This window comes from Mesoplodon densirostris, chromosome 7, assembly GCF_025265405.1.
Source record: "Mesoplodon densirostris isolate mMesDen1 chromosome 7, mMesDen1 primary haplotype, whole genome shotgun sequence".
In the NCBI taxonomy this organism is placed as follows: Eukaryota; Metazoa; Chordata; class Mammalia; order Artiodactyla; family Ziphiidae; genus Mesoplodon; species Mesoplodon densirostris.
Genome location: NC_082667.1, coordinates 95,489,940 through 95,515,389, shown reverse-complemented (window position 1 = coordinate 95,515,389; position 25,450 = coordinate 95,489,940). Strand labels below are relative to the sequence as shown.

General features: G+C 37.5%; 1 protein-coding gene across 1 annotated transcript; it reads right to left on the bottom strand.

Annotated features, from left to right (window-relative positions):
• Nucleotides 1–1,374: 1,374 nt before the first annotated feature.
• On the bottom strand, nt 1,375–22,863 carry LOC132493681 (baculoviral IAP repeat-containing protein 2). Its single transcript, XM_060104431.1, has 9 exons — nt 22,360–22,863; nt 18,941–21,118; nt 18,746–18,845; nt 13,863–13,941; nt 13,242–13,290; nt 6,497–6,739; nt 3,455–3,709; nt 2,668–2,709; nt 1,375–2,588 (listed from the first exon to the last, which is right to left on the bottom strand). The coding sequence occupies exons 2-9, from the start codon at nt 19,839–19,841 to the stop codon at nt 2,395–2,397; spliced, it is 1,863 nt and encodes a 620-aa protein (XP_059960414.1). The 5' UTR covers nt 19,842–21,118; nt 22,360–22,863; the 3' UTR covers nt 1,375–2,394.
• Nucleotides 22,864–25,450: the final 2,587 nt, after the last annotated feature.

Below are 25,450 nucleotides of genomic sequence, written 5' to 3'. Positions count from 1 at the left end.
GGCACGTGGGCTTCAGTAGTTGTGGCACGCTGGCTCAGTAGTTGTGGCTTGCAGGCTCTAGAGCACAGGCTCAGTAGTTGTGGTGCACAGGCTTAGCTGCTCTGCGGTACGTGGGATGTTCCCAGACCAGGGATCGAACCCATAACCCCTGCGTCAGCAGGCAGATTCTTAACCACTGCGCCACCAGTGAAGTCCTTACCTTGGCTTGCTGATGACTGTCTTCCTCAGGTATCTTCACATGGTCTACTGCCTGGGTATGTGTGTGCCCTAATCTCTTCTTATAAGGATACCAGTCATACAGTACTGGATTAGGGCTCACATGGTCTCATTTTACCTTAATTACCTCTTTAAATGCCCAATCTTGAAATACAGTCACATTTTGGGATACTCAGGATTAGGACTTTAACATACAAATTTGGGGGACACAATTCAGCTCACAACACATCTTAATTATTAAAAGAATCTAGTAGCCCTGTGCCTGGTACACGGTGAATCCTCAATATATAGGTTTTATTAAAGACCAGTGTCAAAAATGATTTGATTCCCTCTGATGGCAGGGAGAAACTTTCTCTCACTGACATAAGGTCTTGCACTGAGACATATGCATTTGGACTTAAATAAGTGCATCAACACATCAGGATGGAAACAAAGGCAGGAGTACGGCTGGTGGGCCCCAGACTCTCACAAGCACACCTGCTCCTGGCTTTGACACCCCCCCCCCCCCAATCAGCCAGGACCTCTCCTGCATCACGGAAAACTTGCTGCAGCTCCGTGACAGACACAGAGCCTTAGGTTTCTTATAGGGCCAGGCCTGGGCCCATGCAAGTTTCGTGGAGCCTGCAGGGCAGCTCTCGGCCCAGCAGAGGACTCAGGCTTTCTGGGGACCCAGGCCCAGGCCCAAAGTGGTGAGCGTCCCACAAGTCACAGAAGAAAGGGGCCATGCTGCAGCCAGGGTGGCACAGGACCCACCCCCATGGCCCTTGGGATGCATGCCAGGGCCTTGTGGATACTGTTTTCTATAGAACTCCTGCCTATTTTTATTTAACCGGCATTAAAGAGCACCTATGCTCTGTGGCAAAAAAAAAAAAAAAAAAAAAAAGGATAAATTTTCCTTCTTCCTACTATATTCTCTATTTAAAGGGATCTAAAGGAGTTTGGGGATAAGAAGAGTTTTTAATATTAGACCTCCTTTCCACCTGGCCTCAGAAGTCTGCCATAGACCCAGACCTGGGAAAGGTCAAATATGACTGGACCCCAAAAAAGATACTTACCATTGCCTATATTCCACCTCCTCATCCCACCAACACCTATTCAACAACAAAATGATTAAACTATTTTTTAAAATTCCAATGAAGATTTACATAATTCTGTTAATAATTTTTGATATGAATTTTTAATTCAAATAATATCTATAATATACAAAGCAACTAGACAGATAGTACCATCTAAAGGAAATTCTCATAAATCCCTTTACTATTAAAAAAAACACTTCTTGGTAATTTGTTTCATGAATTCAATTTTTTTTTTTTTTTTTTTTTTTGTGGTACGCGGGCCTCTCACTGTTGTGGCCTCTCCCGTTGCGGAGCACAGGGTCCAGATGCGCAGGCTCAGCGGCCATGGCTCACGGGCCCAGCCGCTCCGTGGCACGTGGGATCTTCCCAGACCAGGGCACGAACCTGTGTCCCCTGCTTCGGCAGGCGGACTCTCAACCACTGCACCACCAGGGAAGCCCTCAATTTTTTAATTTAATAACTAGCATCTGAAGTGCTTACAGTGTGACAGATAATATGCTTATGTACATTATCTGATCCTTATATAACCCTGTGAAGGCTTACGGAAATTACTTTCTAAATCAGAGGAAAAAAATTGATGATGTAGTCTTTTTAAAGACCTTTATTAAGATGTTTCTCACAAATTAGGGAAAAGCTTTTTTACCTGTAAGAGAAAAGTCCTATTTTACAACACAACTGAAGAAACACCAATGAGAATTTGGCAATATAATTGTGATAAACTCCAGAGCTCCTGGTTTCCATTTCTTTCAACTACACTCTAAAGTAGTACTCAAAGCTTTCAGAAAGAATACCAAAACTAGTCACTCCTAAAATGATACATAATAGCATTAAGATTGCTCCTTTAACTCCTCCTGTGTTCATACATGTACACTAATACAGCTCAAACATAAATCTTACCTTTCATATAAACAGAGATTAAGATTAAATATTATATATGATATTCTTTTGGAAACAAGATTACTAGTACCAAAGAAAGCAGAGTAGAACAAAAATGTTATTAATTAAAGAACGAATAATTCCTTTTTTACTTCAGATAGATTCAAATGTTCAAACAACATTTTAAAGACTTTTATATATAGGCAACATATAGCCTATTTTTCTTTTATGAGAGAAATGTACGAACAGTACCCTTAATTATACCCCTGCAAATAGGGCATTTTCTTAGAGAAGGGGCACATTCCTGGCATACTACCAGATGACCACAAGGAATGAATACAATAGAAACTTCTTTGTCCATACACACTTTACAAGTTCTTTCTTCTTGCAACCTTCTCAATTGTTCTTCCAGTGACAGACCTAGTAACAACAGAAACTTCCATTAAAAAAAATGAAAGGGTAATATTTCATGTTGGTCCTAAGTCTTAATTTTGTTTACCTGAAACATCTTCTGTTGGAATATACTTCATATTCTTTTCCACTGAGGAAAGAAAAACATAACAAAAAACATCACTCTAATAACTCATTAAAAAATTTTTTTTCGTAAAGAAATGAAATTTTGTCATGTTCGATAACATGGATGGACCTGGAGTGTATTGTGCTTAGTGAAATAAGTCAGAGAAAGACATATATTCTATTTTATCACTTGTATGTGGAATCTAAAAAATAAAACTAGTGAATATAACAAAAAAGATAAAGACAAAGATATAAAGAACAAACTAGTGGTTACCAGTGGGGAGAGGGAAGTTGAGGGGAAGATAAGGATAGGGGGACTAAGGGGTACAAACTACTATGTATAAAATAAACAAGCTACAAGGATTTATGGTACCGCACAGGGAATATAGCCAATATTTTATAATGACTATAAAGAGAGTATAATCTACAAAAATTTTGAATCACTGTGCTGTACACCTGGAACTTATATAATATTGTAAATCAACTACACCTCAATTAAAAAAATTTTTTTTTCAAGGCATCACTCTACCAAATACAAGACTGCTTCGTCTACTACCTATTATTTTTCACCTACTATATCCTGAACAACACAGATTCTAGCTATATATCATCAGAAATTATTTAGTCATGCTACTTGGGTAATAAAAGACTTCACTTTTTTAGAACAAGTTAAATGTATACAGGTTGCTAACTGGATTCGTTTTGTTTGTCAAACACAAGGATAAACATAATCCCAAGAATTTCTAAAATAACTTTACCAACAAACTCACCAAATAAGTTCTTATATAATGTAGAGTCAATTTCTTTAAGACAGTTCTTGAAGATGTTGGCAGCACCATTTCCTTTAACTAAAACGGTGTCAATCAGTTCTCTTGCTTGCAAAGGTATCTGTGTTTTTTGTTTAATAATATCATGTTCCTGTTTATTAATTACATTGGCCTCTAAAAGATTATCCAGGATAGGAAGCACACACGTCAACTGCTGAAAGAGAGCCATTCTATTCCTCCGAATCAAGGACAAATCATCTTCATGTTAAAAAAAAGAAAGAAAGAAATCCATTAGATTATAAACTACTTCAACTACACTCATATACTAACAACCAACCTATGAACAATTCAGACACTAAATAAATAGGAGCTGGGAAAAGAAGGACAAAATTACTCCTCTGCAATTTAATGTGTGTCACTTGGAAAACTTTCAGAAGATGTAGCTAAGGCATATTATATATAAGTACACACATGGTCTCTGTTTTTTGTAACTTATTAAAGTCTATATATTTACCTGTCTTAGAACCCTGCTTTATCCTGCTGAAAGTAAGCAGAGAATTTTAGAGGGCAGTATAAATTTGCCACCTCTGTACTTTGCCCGCATGGAATTAATACTGACTTCTCTTTGCATTATATCACTTTACTTTTATAAGCATTTTCATATGAGTTGTCTCCTTTGATAAAAAGATCCTATCAATTAAACAAGGCAGGTATGACTGCTTCTCATTTTCAGATAGGGAGAGAAAGACTCACAATATCATTAACTGTGACCTACCCAAGGTCACAGAAAGAATCAGTTATAGAATCAGGTCTCCTAGATTAGTGTCTTCAACTCCATGTTTAAGATGCAGTAAGCAGTGTTGAAGAGTTTGAGCTGTAGAGATAGGACAGACCTATAGCCCCACACTGGCTTAGCCACTTACTAACTATGTGCCCTAACCTCCATACACCTCAGTTTCCTCATCTGTAAAATGTAGATAATAATAGTACCTTTCTCAAAGAGTTGTAAGGATTAAATGAGATACATGTGAAGTATTTATCACAATATCTGGCACATAATTAGCTACCAATATTGTCTTATAAAGGTCTAGGTTTATAACAATTAAAAAAGACTGCATGTGAATCAAGCCTAATCTTTTTTAAAAAGCACAAAATCCACTGTTAAATTTCCTACATTTATGGAATATGGGCATAAATTCCTACAGTATTTTTCAAAAAGTTCCTCTTCTGATGCCCGCAATCACCAAAACATTCAATTGCCTGCTTTCAACCTTAAAAAAAGTACATTTCTATATTTACAAGTTTAATGAGAAATAAAAAAGTCTATTGTAAAGTTGCAGGAAAAAAAAGACCATTTCCTTCCCCTTTTACTTCTTTATAGAAGTCAAACGCTCTATTCATCTCAAAATTATGGAATTCCCTTCTCTGACCACAACTTAGATCCTCTACCTTAATAATTCACCTCACTACTAACATTTATTCTTCAATCTCCATGTCATTCCCAACTACTAACACAAGAGTTGTCTCCTGGCTTTGCTTACTTCCCATTCTAGTCTAGATGTAGTCAGGTATCTCAATGATCTTCTCTTATTAGCATCCTAAATTCTTCCTCCCTATTCCTTTTCTGACTTGTTTGCTTATTAAGAAACAATTTCAAATCTGTAATTCAAGGGACTTTGCTGGCAGTCCAGTGGTTAAGATTCTGCACTTCCACTGCAGGGGGCGTGGTTCGATCCCTGGTCAGGAAACTAAGATCCCACATGCCACTCGGCCAAAAACAAAACAAACAACAAAAAATCCATAATTTAAGACTACTCATTGAACCTTACAAAGAACAAGAAAGTCACAAAACTATGGTGACCAGTTTTATTAGAGTGATTTCATTTAACCTGTGTTTTATTACTGGTTAACAATCTTTAAATCTTTTCACTTTCCTCAGGCCCTTTCTTGCACGAAGCCCTTCCCATTTCCCAAATAAATTTACTTAAAAATTTTTTTGATTTTCTAGGCACTGTGCTAAACTGTTTTACTTGTAACATCTCACTTAATTCCTATAGCTGCCCCATGCAATTGGTACTGTTATCATCCCCATTTTACAGATGAGAAAAACTCAGGTCTGGTTAAATTAATTGCCAACCTGGTAACTGACAGAGCCAGGGTTTAAATACAAACCTGTCTCAACTAGAAATCAGACTTCAAACACTGTGTAACATGGCCAAACAATGAGGTTCTCAAACTATTCCTAACATTACTTACAAGCTTAAACCGAGAAAGTGTCTTCCAACCCAAATGCCCCAATTTTCACTATATATGCAACCTTCACCTCTGCTGGCCCTTTAACCCTATCTTCTGCATGCTAGTTTCCACAGCTAGTCTATAAGCTCCTTGAAAGTAAGCACCATGAATAGCACAGTATTTGGCACAGGTGCTCATCCTCAATTAACATTTATTAAAGGAATGATTACTCAAAAGACCTGTTTTGGGAGTCTGAGCCTTAACATAATCTGGATGAACACCAAAATCAGTTCTCTACTATCTTTGGACTGGGCAGGTGCTTCTCATCAAAGCCTAGGATTTCATCATGGATTCTATTTTTTGTATAAGGATCACGAAGCGAGGATTAGACAGTCAAATACCATGTTAAGAATATGATTTGAAGGAACTTAAAAAAAAAAAAAGTAGAAACAAGACAGACACCCAACTATAAAATCTTGCTTTTTCAAAATAGTTTAAATTTGTTAATGTATGAGGAAGAAATGCAGTATAGCTCAAGAAAGGAATTATGCTAAAATCCTCTGATTAGCATAAATCAGCAATCTTCTTGGAAAATAAACATTCAAAAAAACCCCAAAAAACTGTAGTCAGTGCTTCTCAACTAGGGTGATACATTGCCCACAGTGGAGAAGGGGATGTGAGGTTGGAAATGATTGGTGGCTGTCACCAGCAGTTAGTGGACAGAGGCGGATGCTCACTGTACTGCAACATGTGAGACAGTCCTATGAGCCCTCAATGGAAGTAATGCAGGTGACTAACATTCCCAAATACCTGATGCTGTTTCTTCAGTTTGTCTTTCCTTCTCTTCTTCTCTTTTCTCATCTTCAGCATTAAGAAGTGCTGACACAATATCATTAACTGTTCTGTAATTCTCTCCAGTTGTTAGGATTTTACTCTGAATTGTCTGCTTTACCAGGCTTCTACTAAAGCCCATTTCCAAGGCAGCTTTAACCACAGGTGTATTCATCAAGACTGCATCATCTGAAGAACTTTCTCCAGGTCCAAAATGAACAACTAGTTTAAAAGACATGTATTTGTATAAATTCCATAAATATAAAAATACAGAGAATAATGACTATGATACAGTCTTTACTCTAGTGAGGATTATATTCTGGTAAGGGAGATGAGCTATATACACCAATTACCTATAACTCCAACAAACGTTTGAACCTGATAAGCATCAAATGAGAGTGTAGTAATAGGCTGTACTTTTAAAAAATACCACTTCTCACATCCTAGACCTACTTAATAGAGACTCTTAGGGATGGGGCATAGGAATATTCTAAATATTCCTCAAATGATTCTGATGTACAGTCAATTTTGGAAAATGAGATGCTACACAAATTTAGAAGTGAAAAATTATCTCAATTCAGCTAGAAAAGTGGGGGAAATCAACAAAAACTTCATGGAAAAGATGGCATTAGAGTTTGAACTTAAAGGATGGAGAAGACCTAGAGAGGTGGATAGATGAAACAGAGAATAAAATAAACAAAGATGGGAAGAACAGTAAAGTGGAAGACTAATTCACACAAAATACGTCTAAAAATGGGTAAAAAATGTGATTAAAGAAGTAATATGGGGGATTCCCTGGTGGCACAGTGGTTGAGAGTCCGCCTGCCGATGCACGGGACATGGGTTCGTGCCCCAGTCCGGGAAGATCCCACATGCCGTGGAGCGGCTAGGCCCGTGAGCCATGGCCGCTGAGCCTGCGCGTCCAGAGCCTGTGCTCCACAACAGGAGAGGCCACAACAGTGAGAGGCCCGCGTACAGCAAAACAAAAACAAAAACAAAAACAAACAAACAAGTAATATGATTTCAGATACTGACAGATGTTCTGAAAAAAATAAAGCAGTATAAGGTGGTTAAAACAAACTAGGAAGCAGAAGGACAATTAGGAAAGGGTGATCAGAGAAGCATTTTCCGAGAACAGGGACAACGCTAGCCAATATGGCACTTCTGTGAAAATTACAAAATGACATCATTCTTCAAGACACTTTACTGCCATCTGCTGGAAAACTGTTTTATAATAAAAATAAATATACAATGTGCATGTGCTCCCTTGCTCAAACGTATGTGGAAACCCTGTCTGAAGAGAGAACACGCCAGAACAAACACCTGAAAGATAAGGAGTGAGCTACGGGAATATCTGAAAGAAGTCTTTCAGGCAAAGAGAACAGCAAGTATAAAAGCCTCAAGTCAAGAGAAAAGCTCGATATACTCAAGAAACAGAAAGGTGATGCAAAGTCAGAGACGAGGGTGATGCCTAGATCATGTAGAGCCTTTTGAGGAGTTTATATTTTATTCTAAGTTTGCTACAGTATTCTAGGAGGGTTTTAAGTAGGGTACTTATAAAACCTGATTTGTTTTTTCAAAAGATGATTCTGGCAGCTCTGTGATAAATTTTAATGAGGTAAAATGGAATCGGGGAGACCTGTTAGGATTTTATGACAAAAAGTCATCAAGTGACTTTATGGCACTCATGGCAGCTTGAATCAGGCTAATGGTGGTGGAGATGGAGAGAAGCGGTAAGATTTAGGACATATTATAAAGGCAGAGATGGAAGGACTTCTAATAGATTAAATATACAAAGTAAAAGGAGGAATCAGGGATGATGTCTAACTTAAGTCAACTTTTGACCTTAGGAAGTGAGTGCCATTAACTGAGTTGGGAAGACCAGAGAAAGAGCAAATTTGAGGGATGAAGGATGGGGCAAAAATGTTTGCTTTGGTTATATTAAGTCTGAGACACCCAGTATAACCAAGTAGAGATTTAAACAGGTAGTTGAACATGCCAGTCTGCAGCTCAGGAAATGGAGAAATACATTTGGGTTGAATGTTGAGAGGTACTCCATCATTTAGAGGTTTGAAAAAGGAGTAACCACCAAAGGCAATTGTTTATGATCAACCAGGGAAACGGGAAAACCAAGAATGTGGTGTCCAGGAAGCCAAGTGAGGAATATACCTTAAGAAGGATGCAGGAAACTAATGATAGCAAGATTGCCAGTTAAGATGCCCCCAACTTGTATCCCCAGTCAACAACATTTTGGAATCCATCCAAGGACAAAAGTGCCTTTGTGGGAGGCTTTGGGATTTAGGTATAAGATTATGAAACCCCAGTGTATTCCAAGACCAAGGAGAGCCATTTTGAGAAGACTGGCCTGTACCAGGCACCTGAATTCCTGACCATGGTCCCAGCTACAAACCCAAAAACAGCTCCGTATCCATCAAGACTGAAAGGAGAAGGTCTTTACCTGCCAAAAACAGTCAATAAAGACTGCAAGCAGCATTTGCTCCCTCAAATGCACAGACACCAAGGCAAGGCTACATTCAAATATCATAGATATCAGGCACATATGACACCATCATAAGAAACCAATGAAGATCCAGAACTGACCCCAAAGAAGTCAAGATCTATGGTTTGCCTGACAATGAACTCAATAGAGTCACCTTAAAAAAACTCAACAAAATTCAAGAGAACAAAGATAAACAACTAAATGAAATGAAGATAACAATGCATGAACAAAATCAGAAGTTTAATCAAGAAACAGAAACCACAAAAAAGAATCAAACAGAAAACCTGGAGCTGAAGAATACAAGGACAGAACTGAAAAACATCAATAGAAAACTTCAATAATAGACTTGCTCATGCAGAAGAAAGAATCAGAGAACTCAAATGGAGATCATTTGAAATTAGCCAGTTATAGGAACAAAAAGAAAAGAGAACTAAAGAGTGAAGGAAGTCTACATGAATTATAGGACACAACCAAATGAATGAACAGTCAAATCATGGGAATCCCAGAAGACAGAAAAAAGGGAAGAAAACTTAAAGAAATCATAGCTGAAAACTTCAGCTCCCAAATCTTGGGAGAGATATGGATATCCACAAACAGTTAAGTTCAAAGAACCTCAAGTAAGATCAGCCCAAAGATTACTCCAAGACACATTATAGTCAAAATATTAAAAGCGAAAAGACAGAGAAACCATTTTGAAAGCAGCAAGAAAAAAATGACTCCTCACATACAAAGGAACCCCCTAAGGCTATCAGCACATTTCTCTGCAGAAACCTTGAAGGCCAGAAGAGAATGACTTAATATATCAAAGTACTAAAAGGAAAAAAAAAAAAAAGCCAACCAAGAACACTGGCAAAACTGTCCTTCAGAAATGAAGGAGAGATAAAAACATTCCAGACAAACAAAAGTTGAGGGAGTTCATCAACACTAAACCTGCCTTACAAGAAATACTAAAGTGATTTCTTCAAGTTAAAATGAAGAGACGCTAAGTAACAACATGAAAAAGAACTTACTGGTAAAGGTAAATATGTAGTCAAATTCATAACACCCTATAGTGTATCTTTAGCATAAGTTAAAAAACAACAATATATTTTGCACAGCAAAAGAAACCATAAACCAAATGAAAATACAACCCACAGAATGGGAGAAAATATTTGCAAATGATGCGACCAACAAGAGCTTAATCCCCAAAATATACAAACAGCACATACAGCTTTATGTCAAAAAAACAAACAACTCGGGGCTTCCCTGGTGGCGCAGTGGTTGACAGTCTGCCTGCCAATGCGGGGGACACGGGTTCGTGCCCCAGTCCGGGAAGATCCCACATGCCGTGGAGCGGCTGGGCCCATGAGCCATGGCCGCTGGGCCTGCACGTCCAGAGCCTGTGCTCCGCAACGGGAGAGGCCACAACAGTGAGAGGCCAGCGTACTGCAAAAAAACAAAAAAAACAAAACAAACAAACAGAAAAAACAACTCAATCAAAAAATGCGCAGAAGGACTTCCCTGGTGGCGCAGTGGTTGAGAGTCCGCCTGCCAATGCAGGGGACATGGGTTCGTGCCCCGGTCCGGGAGGATCCCACATGCCACGGAGCGGCTGGGCCCGTGAGCCATGGCCACTGGGCCTGCACATCCGGAGCCTGTGCTCCACAACGGGAGAGGCCACAACAGTGAGAGGCCCGCGTACCGCAAAAAAAAGAAAAAAAAAAAAGTGCAGATCTAAATAGACATTTCTCCAAATAAGACATACAGATGGCCAAAAAGCACATAAAAAGATGCTCATCATCACTAATTATCAGAGAAATGTAAATCAAAACTACAGTGAGGTATCACCTCACACCAGTCAGAATGGCCATTATCAAAGTCTACAAACAATAAATGCTAGAGAGGGTGTAGAGAAGAGGGAACCCTCCTACGCTGTTGGTGGGAATGTACACTGGTATAACCACTATGGAGAACAGTATGGAGGTTCCTTAAAAAACTAAAAAACAGAACTACCATATGATCCAGCTATCCCACTCCTGGGCATATATCTGGAGAAAAGCATAATTTGAAAAGAAACACGCACCCCAATGTTCACTGCAGCACTGTTTACAATAGCCAAGACATGGAAGCAACCCAAACGTCCACTGATAGAGGAATGGATAGAGAAGATGTGGTACATATATACAATGAAATATTAGCCATAAAAAAGAATGAAATAATGCCATTTGCAGCAACATGAATAGACCTAGAGATTATCATACTAAGAGAAGTCAGAGAAAGACAAATATCATATGGTATCACTCATATATGGAACCTAATTTTTTAAAAAATGAGTTAATGAACTTATTTACAAAATGGAACAGACTCACAGATTTCAGAAACAAACTTATGGTTACCAAAAGGGAAATGGGGGGGGGGGAGGGATAAATTAGGAGCTTGGGATTAACATACACACATAACTATATATAAAATAGATAAGCAACAAGGACTTACAGAGGAAACTCTACTCAGTATTCTACAATAACCTATATGGGAAAAGAATCTGAAAAAGAATGAATATATGTATATGTATAACTGAATCACTATGCTGTACACCTGAAACTAACACAACATTGTAAACCAACTATACTCCAATAAAAGTTAAAAGAAAAAAGAAATATTTATAGAAAAAAACATAAAAATAAAAAATACAAACCATTAATATTATTAACTATAACTACAATAACTTGTTACTGGATGCAGAATATAAAAAGATAAAAAGTATGACATCAATAGTGTAAAACATGGGCCTCCCTGGTGGCGCAAGTGGTTGAGAGTCCGCCTGCCGGTGCAGGGGATGCGGGTTCGTGCCCCGGTCCGGGAGGATCCCAGGTGCCGCGGAGCGGCTGGGCCCGTGGGCCATGGCCGCTGGGCCTGCGCGTCCGGAGCCTGTGCTCCGCAACGGGAGAGGCCACAGCGGTGAGAGGCCCGCGTACCGCCAAAAAAAAAAAAAAAAATAGTGTAAAACATGGAGTGAGGAGAAGTAAAACTGTAGAGTTTTTGTAAATGATTGAAGGTAAGTTGTTATCAGCTTAAAATAGACTATTGTATCTAAGATATTTTACATAAGCTTCATGGTAAACACAAAGAAAAAACCTGTAGTACATACAGAAAATACAATAGAGAAATTAAAGCACACTACTACAGAAAATAAATCAGAAAGGAAGAGAGCAAAAGAGGAAGAAATGAACAAACTAAAAAACAGTCAGAAAACAATTAATAAAATCATAATAAAAACTCCTTATATATCAATAATTACAATACCAATAATTACTTTAAATGTAAATGGACTAAATTCTCCAATCAAAAGACAAAGAATGGCTGAATGGATTTAAAAAACCCCATAAGATCCAACAGTATGCTGCCTATAAAAGAATCACTTTAGCTTTAAGGAGACAGAAAGGTTGAAAATGAAAAGATATAAAAGGTGTTCTATGCAAATGGTAATCAAAAGTAATGAGGAGTGGTTATACTTACATAAAATAAAATAGACTTTCAATCAAAATCAGTGACAAGAGACAAAGATCACTATATGTAGTGATGAAGGGGTCAACTCATTAAGAGTACATAAAACAATTGTAAATTTATATGCAACAAACATTGAAGCACCTAAATATTTAAAGCAAATATTAATATAACTAAAGGAAGAAATAGCAATACAATAATAGTAGGGGACTTCAATATCCCACTTTCAACACTGGCTAGATCATCCAGACAGAAAGTTAATAAGGAAAAAGGAGACCTGAATAACAGTATACACTAAATGCCAGATGTGGCTAAAATTAAATTATAACCAGAAGATATATTTCCTATCCTTGCACTAAACTACTACATACCTGGCAAATACCTAATATCTAGCCCAATTTTCAAATCATGTGAACTGGGCCTTTCCAAACATGCTAGCTTATACAAACATTTCCTCTTTGGAGTGCTTATTATTTGCTCTTCTCATTTGGTATTCCCTGAAGTTGTTTTTCTTTTGCACTTGTCTTGTCTCTCCAGTGAGAATGTCAGCACTTTAAGAACAAAAACTAGAATACTTCCAAGAATCCTCTAAAAATGTCATGAATCTTAGTAGATACATAATATTTATTAACTTTCTAGCACTTTTTTCTATGACCTCAGAAATCCTTTGTTTACATACTTTCATTCTTAATATTCTTACAAAAAAATCCTATTCTATATTTGGAATATTTTCATACATACTTGGTGGATCCGCATTTTCATCTCCAGGAGTATCTGAAGTTGACAATAGCTATAAAACAGGAGAAAAAAATAATAGGTAAAATCAGAAATCTCAAACAACCTGAACATAGCAATATTATTTATCTTAAGTACTGTACACATGCTTTTGAAAACATACTTCAACTTGCTATGTTTTACTTTAATCATAATAAAACATTTCCTTATACATCACCCAATTCCAAATTAGAATTCAAGTATTTCTCTAGTTTCAAGAAAACAGGAAAAAGTATTAATGGTTTCTCATTCCACTTAGAATTAGAAAGTCATATTTCAGCTGAATCACTCTCAGAGATTCCAAACTGCTAACAAGTTATTTTGTTTTTCTCAAAAATATGGAGGAGACACTAAAGACTCTTCTCCAACCCCACCACAAATTTGTACAGTGGCAGGTTGAGTGATTTTTCAAAAAAAAGGAAAAAACACCCTTTTTTTAAAAGCCCCTGAACAAACATGTCCATTAAGATGGACACAAAACATGTAACTATAATTAATGAGAAAACAGATGTAACTGTCACTTCTAATCATATTTTGTAATTATTACTTAGAAGAATTCAATGTTGCCAATTATAAAAACATATTTACCTGTTCAAGAAGATGAGGATACCTAGCTTGTATCTCATCAACAAACTCCTGCCCTTTCATGCGTATCAAGAACTCACACCTAAAACGTTAGAGGAAAATTTTTAAAATTCTTTTATACCAAAAATATAATCTGATTATTCTAGAAAAGTAGCTTTCAAATTCTTTGACTGTACCCCATAGTACATACATTTTACATCACAACCTAGTACATATACACATCTAACAGGAACAAAATTCTCATACAATATTACAAATTCTTACTATGCACTGATGCATTGTGATATTTTGTTTGATTGCATTAATACAATCATAACAATAAAAAGGTCTGGACCTCAAAGGAGCACAAGCTAAGGCTTGAAGAATACTGTTCTAGATAATTTACTTTGGGGACTTAACAGTTTCAGAAACTGTAATTTGCTATCCTAAAATGTGATCTTTCACAAAATATCTGCTAATCTATCTCCATTGTCCACTCTACCATTATACTTAAAGCACAAACCCTCTCTCTAAAAAATAGAGAATCAGGTATTTTCATCTATACATAATGTGACAGTGTCTCCCAAATACTTGCTTTCAAACTACTAGAATTTCTCAATGGTGTTCCAGGAAGTTCATAATAACGTTTCTGTTTCTTACCTTTTGTTTTTTCAACAAACGGTGCTAGACAACTTGATATAATATGCAAAAAACAAGCCTTGATTTATGTCCATAGTATACACAAAAACAAACTAAAAATGAATCATATGCCTAAATACAAAACCTGTCAATGTAACTTCTAGAAGAAAACACAGGAGAAAATCTTTTCTTCTTTTTTTTAATTTTTAAAATTTTTATTTTATTTATTCATTTTTGGCTGTGTTGGGTCTTCGTTGCTGCACTTGGGCTTTCTCTAGTTGTGGCAAGCAGGGGCTACTCTTCATTGCAGTGCATGAGCTTCTCATTGCGGTGGCTTCTCTTGTTGCAGCGCAAGGGCTCTAGGCACGGGACTTCAGTAGTTGCGGCTCATGGGCTCTAGAGCACAGGCTCAGTAGTTGTGGCGCACAGGCGTAGCTGCTTGTGCATGTGGGATCCTCCTGGACCCGGGATTGAACCTGTGTCACCTGCATTGTCAGGCAGATTCTTATCCACTGCACCACCAGGGAAACCCTAGGAGAAAATCTTTTTGTCCTTAGGTTAGGTAAAGATTTCTTAGCTAAGAGACCAACAGCACAATCCATAAAAGATAAAATTGATAAACTGACATCATCAAAATTAAAAACTTCTGCTCATCAAATACACTAATAAAAAAAGGAAAGACAAGCCACAGACTGAAATGCTGCAAAAGACATCTGATATAGGACTTGTATCCAGAATATATTGAGAAGTCTCGGAACTTAGTAATCAAAAAAATTTAAAAGAGACACTTCATCAAAGAAAATACAGTGTCCAGGATGAAGAACCCACAGATACAGAGGGCTGACTGTACTATGTCATATGAGGGACTTGAGCATCCATGAATTTTGGTTTCTTGAGGGGAATCCCTGGGAGTGTCCTGGAACCAATCACCCACTGATACTGAGGGACAACTGTATATAGATGGCAAATAAGAAGCTCACCATCATTAATCATTAAGGAAATGCTAATTAAAATCACAATGAAATACCACTACACATCTATTAGAATGGTTAAAATCAAAAAGACTGACAATACCATGTGTCATTAGGAATGTGGAACTCTTAGAGGTATCATACTTTCCTGGTGGGAATTTAAAATGGTAGAGCCACTTCAGAAAACGATTTGGCAGTTTCTTCTAAAGTTACAATAGTAAACAAAACTTGCCATCCAACCCACTAATCCCACTCCTAAGTATAACATTTACCTAAGCAAAACAAAAACATATGTTCACAAAGGTTTATTAATGTTTAGAGTGGCTTTATTCATTATTGCTCCAAACTGGAAACAACCCAAATGTCCTTCAACTGGTAAATGGGTAGATTTAGTAGAGATCATGTAAGCATGCTCAAGACTCAAGTTCATTATGCAGAGAATACAGCTTGTCATTGTTCATGATCTTAATATAGTTCTAAAGTATTTTTATTCTGGGACTGACTAACTTATATTCATAATGACTACAGGCAGGAAGTATAATGAACATTGGCTGCCCCGTATTTCCCCCTTCTCCAATAAATTCTTTGAGGACAGAGATTTTTGTCTGTCTTATTCACTGATATATTCCCAGCATCTAAAATAGTTATCAGGGGGATATAGGGAAATAGGTGAAAGGGCTTCACAGGTACAAACCTGAGTTATAAAATAAAATAAGCCATGGAGATGTAATATACAGCATAAAGAATATGGTCATAATATTGCAATAACTCTATATGGGGACAGATGATTACTAGGCTTATCATGGTAACAATTTCATAATGTATGCAAATATCAAATCACCATGTAGTACACCTGAAACTAATATAATATTGTGTCACATATTTCAATTTAAAAAAAGATATTAGAAGAGAAAAAAAGATCCTCATGATGATGTCTGATTTCCCATCATTACTTCCAACTACTTATTCCTAGGACTCTTGCCTTCAGACAGTGCTGTTACTGTCATGAATTATCATGCTCAATAGAAATGAATCCCAGTATTCTTCCTGGTCTGCTGCAAAATCTGCATTTGTCTGCCTATTAATTTCATTTTCAACCTCATATGCAATGGTACCACAATTTTTACCTTTCACTTTAATTTGATTCTTCTTTCTTTTGCTTTGGCTTGATTTTTTATTTGATTCCACACTGTCATGTAAATACCAATACTGATGAAAAAAGGAAATTCCTTTTGTATACAGAAATGTAAACCCTATTATCTCTTCTTTCGAATGATTATTACTAAAAATGTTAAGAGGGAAAAAATAAAATAAAACAGTATCCAGTAGGCATACAAATATTTAATAAATGAATAAATAAACAGTGTTAAAATACAGTGATAATGATTATCCACTTTGGTTTTTCGTTTTCTGAGATTAAAGATTCTCCACAATTGAAATTTGTTCCTTACAAAAAGCAACACTGGCCTTTTCCCTTACTTAATCATCTAAAACAAAACACAAATGACAGAAGTAAACCAAGATTTTGTTTGGTTTTGTTTTATAAAGGGCAAAATGTAGCAACTGGAACACTGTAATTGGAAAGCTGTTTCTGTCTTTTTAACACAGTATTAAATTTCAAATTATATGTACATACTCTCATAGAGCCAAGCACAATCAAATCATTTAAAATTCTGACAATCAGGAATTCTCTGGTGGTCCAGTGGTTAGGACTCGGCCCTTTCACTGCTGTGGCCTGGGTTCCAACCCTGGTCGGGGAACTAAGATCCTGCAAGCCGTGTGGTAAGGCCAAAAATAAAAAAAAAAAATACGATTCTGACAATGGAACATGCTTTTTTCCTACAAAAATACTTTAAAGTAAACAAAGTATGTATCACTTTTGAGAATTTAAAAAGTCATAATTTATCTTGATACATTATGAATATTAAAGAGGTTCAAGAGATTCCTCATTATTGTGAAAGGCACTCACCAGTCAAAACATTACCTACATGATGTGATTCCACTTTTATATAAAGTACCTAGAATAGTCGAATTCAGAGACAGAAAGCAGAATGGTGGTTGCTAGGGGCTGCAGGGAGGGAGGGATGAGGAATTAATGAAATGAGTACAAGATTCAGTCTGGGAAGATTTTTAAAAAGTCTGGAAGTAGATGGTGGTAATGAATGAGGAATAATGTGAATGTACTTAATGTCACAGAACTGTATACTTAAAAATGGTTAAAATGGCAAATTTTATGTTAGGTACACTTTACAAGTTTTTTAAAAGACCATATTATCTATTTCAACTCCCTCATTTTACAGATGAGGAAAGGCTCAAAGGTGTCACATGACTTGTCCAAGTTCACATAGCTACTCAGTAACAAAGACAGAATTAATTTCTAATTCTATTTCCATCAACAGCACTGCCTCTAAATTCTTTCTAGGCTATAGTAAAAAATAGGACATAGTGGTAGAAACAGAGTGACTAAAGGGAGATATCTGATATATCATGACAAGATAAAATTGTTCAGAGAAAAAATAATTTACAATCATAATCAGACAATACTGATTGTACAATCAGCTTTTATTATATGCATTTTGTATTTATCCTATTCCTAGATCCATTTCATGTCCCTTCTTATTTTCCTTTTTCCTTCTTATCTTTTTCTACTTATCTCCTTTTTGTTCTATTTTACATATTTTTATAATACTTAAGTCTTCTTTAAAGCAAAATGGAAAACATAAATGAAACGTATGGCCATAATTGTAAGTGAGTCATCAAGAATAAGTTAAACTGGGGCTTCCCTGGTGGCGCAGTGGTTGAGAATCTGCCTGCCAATGCAGGGACACGGGTTCGGGCCCTGGTCTGGGAAGATCCCACATGCTGCGGAGCAACTAAGCCCGTGAGCCACAACTACTGAGCCTGCGCCTCTGGAACTTGTGCTCCGCAACAAGAGAGGCCCTGACAATGAGAGGCCCGTGCACCGCAATGAAGAGTGGCCCCCGCTTGCCGCAACTAGAGAAAGCCCTCACACAGAAACGAAGACACAACACAGCCAAAAATAAAATAAATAAATAAAAATTAAAAAAAAAAGAATAAGTTAAACTATATCCTGAATACATGGCTTACAAAAGAAGAAATCATACAACATTCTACATTTTGTACCAAAACAATTAATGTTACAATTTGTTTTAAAAAGGCTAATTCCCTAATGATATAAAGAAGCTTTGTTATATTGAAATGTAAACTTAATCATGTAAGCATGCTTACTTCTTTTAAGCACAGAATTTGTGTAGAAATACCTTTCAAAACAATTACCTTGGAAACCACTTGGCGTGTTCAACCCATGGGTCATCTCCAGATTCCCAACACCTTAAGCCACCATCACAACAAAAGCATTTGACATCATCACTACGACCTAAAGAAAACACAGTAATAAAACTGAATATGTACGTGTCCTAATATATAAATCAAAATGAACTAGATAAAATGTATAGCTATACATTTTCTTACCCACGTAATAGAAACCAGCACTTGCAAGCTGCTCAGGCTGAACTGGTACAGTTGAAGGCCAGTACATAAATGTTCTCAGTCGAGCTGCATGTGTCTGCATGCTCAAATTTGAAATGCTAAACCTCAGCATTTCCAGAGAATTTTCCAAAAATGGACAGTTGGGGAAATGTCTCCGGTGCTCTGACATAGCATCATCCTTTGGTTCCCAGTTACTTAGAGTCCCACCACAGGCAAAGCAGGCTACTCTATCTCCAGGTCCTATATAATAAAAGCCAGCTCTTGCCAATTCTGATGGTGACAAAAAGGTTAATGGCCACATCTGGTAAGTAAGAAATCTCGCTTCTTCAGTACTCATGGCATAACTGTAGGGGTTAGTCCTCAGTGGGGAAAAGTCTTCAACTGCTCTAGAATTAACAGGGTTTGGTGAAAGGTTGGAATAAGAACCACTGAATGAGCTACTATGTTCCAAAGTAGGTAATAATGAATGTGTAAAACTGTTTCTCACTGGAGAGGAAACATTCTTAGAGGTGGATTCCAGACTAGTAACAGAAACTAGATTCTGAATAAAGCTACAGCTAGGATATAGTTGTTTATGCTTTTCAATAGGATTGTCTCCTTGTTTCCAGTTATCCAGCATCAGGCCACAACAAAAGCATTTGACCTTGTCATTCACACCAGTGTAATAAAAACCAGCACGAGCAAGACTCCTTTCTGAGACAGGAACACCAACAGGGAAAGTTGAATATGTAGACATTCGGTAGAGTTCACATGAAAAGTCATATTTCATTTTTTGTTTGTTGACGATTGTCCAATCTGACAAGATCGTGCTATCTTCCATCACACTCTTAATTTTTTGATACAAGGGATCTGGGAAAAGTCTTTGGGAGGTAGTTTTGTGCATGAGTCATTTTACTTTTTGACTGCTAAAACCCTTCACATGACAATTCTCTTCCCTTCACATTAGATTTTTTCCATAAAAAAGAATCAAATGATAGGCCCCTACTTATGTAAAATTCTTTACTGGATTTATACCTGAGTTGATACTCAGGTAGGATGAATATCTCTCCTAAATTACCAAGATACTATTTAATACTCTCTGGGATTATATTAACTCAAATGCTATTTGCTTGCTATTTGGTGTAATACTGACCTAATAGTCTGAAAGAAGTTGACACACCTCCAAAAATATGCTAAGACTTCTTGACTTTTCAAGGACGTTTATATTCCAAAAATTCTAAACAAGGATAGAATACCTAAATTATGCCTTTAATTTGCTTTCAGTTACAAGCTACGAAGCCGGGATATCAAGCCAATTAATGACTATGCTACAAGAGGAAAAAACTATATGCAGGCTTCTTTCCCTATGAGCACTTTAACATATTTTTTAAAAATCTTCTTTTATTCTAGTAAACAAGAAGAATTAAAGTCTTCATATGGTCACATTATCTAAAGGCCAATTTCACAAAGTTTATCATCATAGTATTTACTTAAGAAGGTTAAACTAGCTTCATCTAAAAACTTTTGGAGATATCAACACCTACAAGTGTTGTTGAACCTAAACCTGTTATACTGTGTGCAATGTATACAATGTATACTGTATACAATGTCAAATGAAATGAATTTTGCTTAAAACTCACAAAGTGCTAACTCTTCTGTCTTTGTTAAATATTGTCTGTATTTGTTTCCACTTCCTGCAGCATCATTATTATGTTGTCTTTCTTCCTAACTTTGCATACCACTTTAGTATACTTGATCAAATGAAGGTATTTTCTCCATAAACTAGTTAACCATAAAATGTCCACAGCTGAAACTTCTTACAAAAATATTAAATAGCTTGCCTTTCATTTAAGAATCATGCATCTACAATATCATTCATTTTGTAATTAAAGGTAAATCAACTTATCAAGATACAGCTTGTCCTTTCTAGTGTTATCACAAATGCCTAAGGTACTGTATTACCAACAAAATTACTGCTCTTGCATAATAAACCAGTAATTAACTCTACTAGCCTTCTTTCTGAAAACGCTTCATATTTTAAAAGTATAATTCATACACAAAATTACACTCCACAGAATTCAAACTATATCCCTTTATAAAGTTTCTGAGTCTCCATAATGGGATTTATTACTGCAGGGGGAAAAATGAGGGGGAAAAAGTAGACTCTTCAGGGCTGTAAATCTGAAAAGAAAAAAACAAACGCTATTTTAGAAAACTGTATTTTCATGATGAATACAATTTATATTTTTTTCAATTTATTTAGTAAATTCTAAAAGTGATTTACACTTTAGAAAATACATCTTTATTCCAGCTATTTGTCAACAAAACTAATTAGAAAAGCTTTTAATCAAAATACATGCAATATACTCCCCGTAGCACTAAGAATACTTTTTTTAATGCACAACTTTGAAGACAGATGGACACAGAAACATATTTTGGCCTTGGTCTCCTCCCCTCTTCTGGTGACAACTTTTAATAGTTTAAGGATAATATCTCTGGCAGTTTGCTAGAGGCAAAGGGGGACTAGTGGTGAAAAAGAGACTGCACCCATGAGCATCAGTGCAGCAGTTATTTAGATGGCATAATAGACTGTAACGTTTTTTTTTTAATGTCAAGTCTCTCCAGGACTAGGCAAACTGATCAGTGAGAGTAAATGCATCAGGAACCCACCAATACAACCCTACAACTCTACAATGCCCTCACAATTCCAAAGCAACAACCACAGAAAGCAACGTGAAAACAATATACAGTATAATGGCTTGTGAAACACTGGCCTTGGGAATGTGACGACTTGCACGAATGCTTTCGTTACACCAGAACTTGGTGTCCTATCTTTACAGATTTTTATCTACAAGCACCGTACGGTGGACTTGCCCTCTTTAGGCAAACTGTGGCTTTGGGGGTTGAAGGCGGGAGCCAGACTGCAAGGGAAAATAAGAGAAACTATGGAATTTACCCATTAATTTCCCGGAGCTATTTCTCACAATACACAATAGACCACTACAGTGGCAGAGCGCGGTTGCAACTATCTGATATAGGAAATCTGCCGCCACACAACTGTCTCCGTCTGAACATACTAAACAAAGGAATACCAAGGGTCAAGTTCAAAACCCTGCAAAAACTTGACCAACATCTTGGTCAGAGTCCGAGGGCCGGAGAAGTGGGCGGCGGCCAGAGCAGACTTGCAAACAGGTCAATTGAAAAAAAATTATTTTCGACCGCAATTCTTGGAGCTGGAGCTTCCGAATTAAACAGCCTCGGCGAGAGTGAAGAGTAGAGAGCAGAGAGCTCACTGCGACCCCGGCCTCGGCCCCCGGCCCTGTCTTCCCTCACCCAGCTGCAGCCTCAGGGAAGCGGGCCCCCGCGGCCCGTGCGGCCCTACCCGCCTCGCGCGGCCGGAGCCCGGAAGGAGCTGCACTCACCGCTGGTCCGGCGCAGCAAACGCGGAAACAGCGCGGTAGTCTGGATCCTCCACAGCCCCAAGAGCTGCTACGCCGACAGAACGAGAAGCCGGGCGGCTCGGCTCCCGTGCTCCCAAAGCCCCCCGCCCGCGCAGGGCCCACGCCGACGCACAGTGACGACAGCGCGCCGGCCGGGATCGCGTCACGCCGCGCGAGGGCGCCGGGGAGTCTGCAAGCGAAGAGCGGCCCGAAGCGCGCGCTAGGCCGTACGCAGTCGGTCAGCCCGCGGGGGCGGCGGGGCCGGGCGTCCCCTCGGCGTTCCAACCTTTAATTTCGCCGCGTGAGCACTTTTGACGTTTCCTTCTCTCGCCGTTCCTGACATACTCCTGAGGGGGACGTGGCGAAGCGTGAGCCGTAGGTTTTGAATCGCGGGAAGCCTTGCGGAAACGCCCCAGCGCGGGCGGTGAGCGTCTTCCCCGCGTCACCCGGTTGGGGTCTAACCCCAGCCGGATTCCTCTAGTGGGGCCTCCCCTCGGCGTGGGTGACCGCGTCCGGGGGTGGAGTCAACCCGGCAGCGTTTCGGCTCGATTAAGTGAATGATTGTAACCGTTTTCCTCAGCAGTTCTGTGTTGTCAACCTTCAACAGCTGGCTGTGAAAATGGAAAAAAGACGAGTGTTGGAAAGCAGAACAGCATCAGAGGATTAATTTTGAAGCTTTGATTTTATAGTCTTCTGGGGAGTATATTTATTTTATAATCAACCACTGTATCTTTTATTTTTAAACTTTTGTTTTTCTGTTCTGGAGGCGAATGCACTGACGAAAGTGTCCTAATTTCAGGAGCTCATCACTAGCAACGGGAACGGTGCTTCAGGCCAGGCTTCACTCCCCGTTTTTTTTTTTTTCCTGAATGTGACTAGGATGGAGTGTATACATTCATATACGTGTGTAAATATAAATCATACGTGAACCACAGAGGAGCCCTGTATCAATGACATGTTTAACTAGTTAACTGATAGAAAAATTGTAAATACAAAATCTTGGTTTTCCTAGTCAGGGACGTTTTTCTCCCCCCTCTCTAGCAGTGCGGTGAATACAGTAAATATTTGCTGCATTGCAGCGAGAGAATTTTTTAGTTTATGTTTTGTGAAGACACTCTTTGTCAATGAAATCAAATGTTTTCTTCTTTCAGGGGAACTCCAGGGGGCAAATATTTCAAAAACTTCCAAATAACAAGCCACTTAATTAGGCAGCCGGGGGAATTCCAAGACCCTGAACCGTTTCCCATTTCCTGTCCCTGTCATTTCTGCTTGCCAATCAGTCACAGAATAGGAGGGCTTCTGTTCCAGGGTTAATAGTAAAAAGAAAGTATTTGTAACAGTTGGTGATACAGAGAAAAGAAATGTCATGGCTCCCAATGACTAAAAATTTCCAAATATGCACATGAGTTTTGATAGTAGTTCAGTATGTAGTTCAAGTTGCAATTTCTGGGAAAGTTACAGAGCTTTATTTTTATGTGTGGGAAAATATATATTAGCAAGAATTGTTCATTCTGGATTCAAGATTATTCAAAATTATTTCTCTTTTTCAGTTCTTGTCCTTACCAAAAAAGTATAGGGGAAAATTCATATTTCAAAAGCTCAAAGTCCTTATATATTTTCCCCAAGAAACCACGTAATAACATTCAGGTATAATAAATACTACTTTATAACTTTTAATCCTATATAACCTTGTAGTTGAGTGTTAAATTTATTCAGTTACCCACTTATTCAGTTAAGCTTTTTCATATTTCCAGTGTAGAATTGCTGGTGATTTTTAAAAATAAGTTGTGTTTTTCTGCTGAGGTTGCTATACTAATATTTTTCACATTTATGTAGAAAAATATTTACAGGATCCAAGACAATTTGAGGAGGAATATAAGACTGAAGGGGCTTGTCCACTAGATAACGAGTTATATAGTAAAGTCATAGTAATTCAGATAGTATTGTATTAGCACAAGGATGGACAAATAAAGGAGCAAGATAAATAGCCCAGAAAAGATATATATGTATATGTGAATTTGATATATGACATTGGTATTACATATCAGTGAGAAAAGGATTAACTGGTCAGTAAGTAATAATGAATGGTTATTCTAATGAAAAATAAAATTAGATAATCACCTAACTGTTAAAAAAAATTCCTGATGGATAAAAACCCTAAAAGTGAACAGCTATGATTGTGAATCCAGGGTTTTAAACATATTTTTTGAGTTATAATCCATTGCAGTTATTGTCAGTAGGCCAATGGGAGCTTATTCACGTTGGCTCCTGAGTCCTTTTGACATGGCCATAGTAGTCTTTGATTGCTTTGTTGGCTGGCTTTGTACATTTCTTACCCAATACCTATAATTAGCCATTTATTCAAAGTGCTCTGGTTCCTTTAGTGGGAAATGGTATTTAAAGACCATAATCTGAATGTTTGTGATACTAATTGTTATTGAGTTGTATTGTTTTTATAACCTGTTCTGTGGACACAGTTGGGTAAATATGGCCTTTTGGGTTTTTTTTAATAAAAAAGCATCATGAACTCTAACTTCCAATTCAAATTCAGGAATTCAAGGTTTTATTTAACCTCAATGATTGTACAACTTCCTTCCTTCCTGCACACTGAAAAATCCTTATTCTCACCTGTACTCCCTTCCTGCCCTGTAGGCAATGATTTATCATTTAAAAAAATTTTTTTTATTCTAAAAATATAGTTTATGTACATTTATCCATATCTCCCTTTTTCTTAGATAACTGGTAGCATACTTTTTTCCACCTTTTTTTTACTTACTAATAAATTATGGAGATCACTCAATACTAGTATATATAGAGAGAGATTCCTCATTTCTGCACAGTACTTCATTGTGTAGATGTAGCGCAATATATTCAACTAGTCCCCGTTGATGAGAAAAGCATTTGATCTAAGAAAGAAATGGAAATTTTACTTGAGCCAAATTTTTAAAAAATAAATTTATATACTTTATGTATTATTTTTGGCTGCATTGGGTTTTCGTTGCTGCATGCAGGCTTTCTCTGGTTGTGGTGAGTTGGGGGGGCTACTCTTCGTTGTGGTGCGTGGGCTTCTCAT

Coding starts and splice junctions, on each gene's coding strand:
- LOC132493681 (XM_060104431.1), bottom strand. CDS start 19,841: ATGCACAAAACTACCTCCCAAAGACTTTTCCCAGATCCCTTGTATCAA. Junction 18,846..18,940: donor TGCTGGTTTCTATTACGTGG/GTAAGAAAATGT, acceptor TGTTTTCTTTAG/GTCGTAGTGATGATGTCAAA. Junction 3,710..6,496: donor AACTGAAGAAACAGCATCAG/GTATTTGGGAAT, acceptor TTTAACATGAAG/ATGATTTGTCCTTGATTCGG.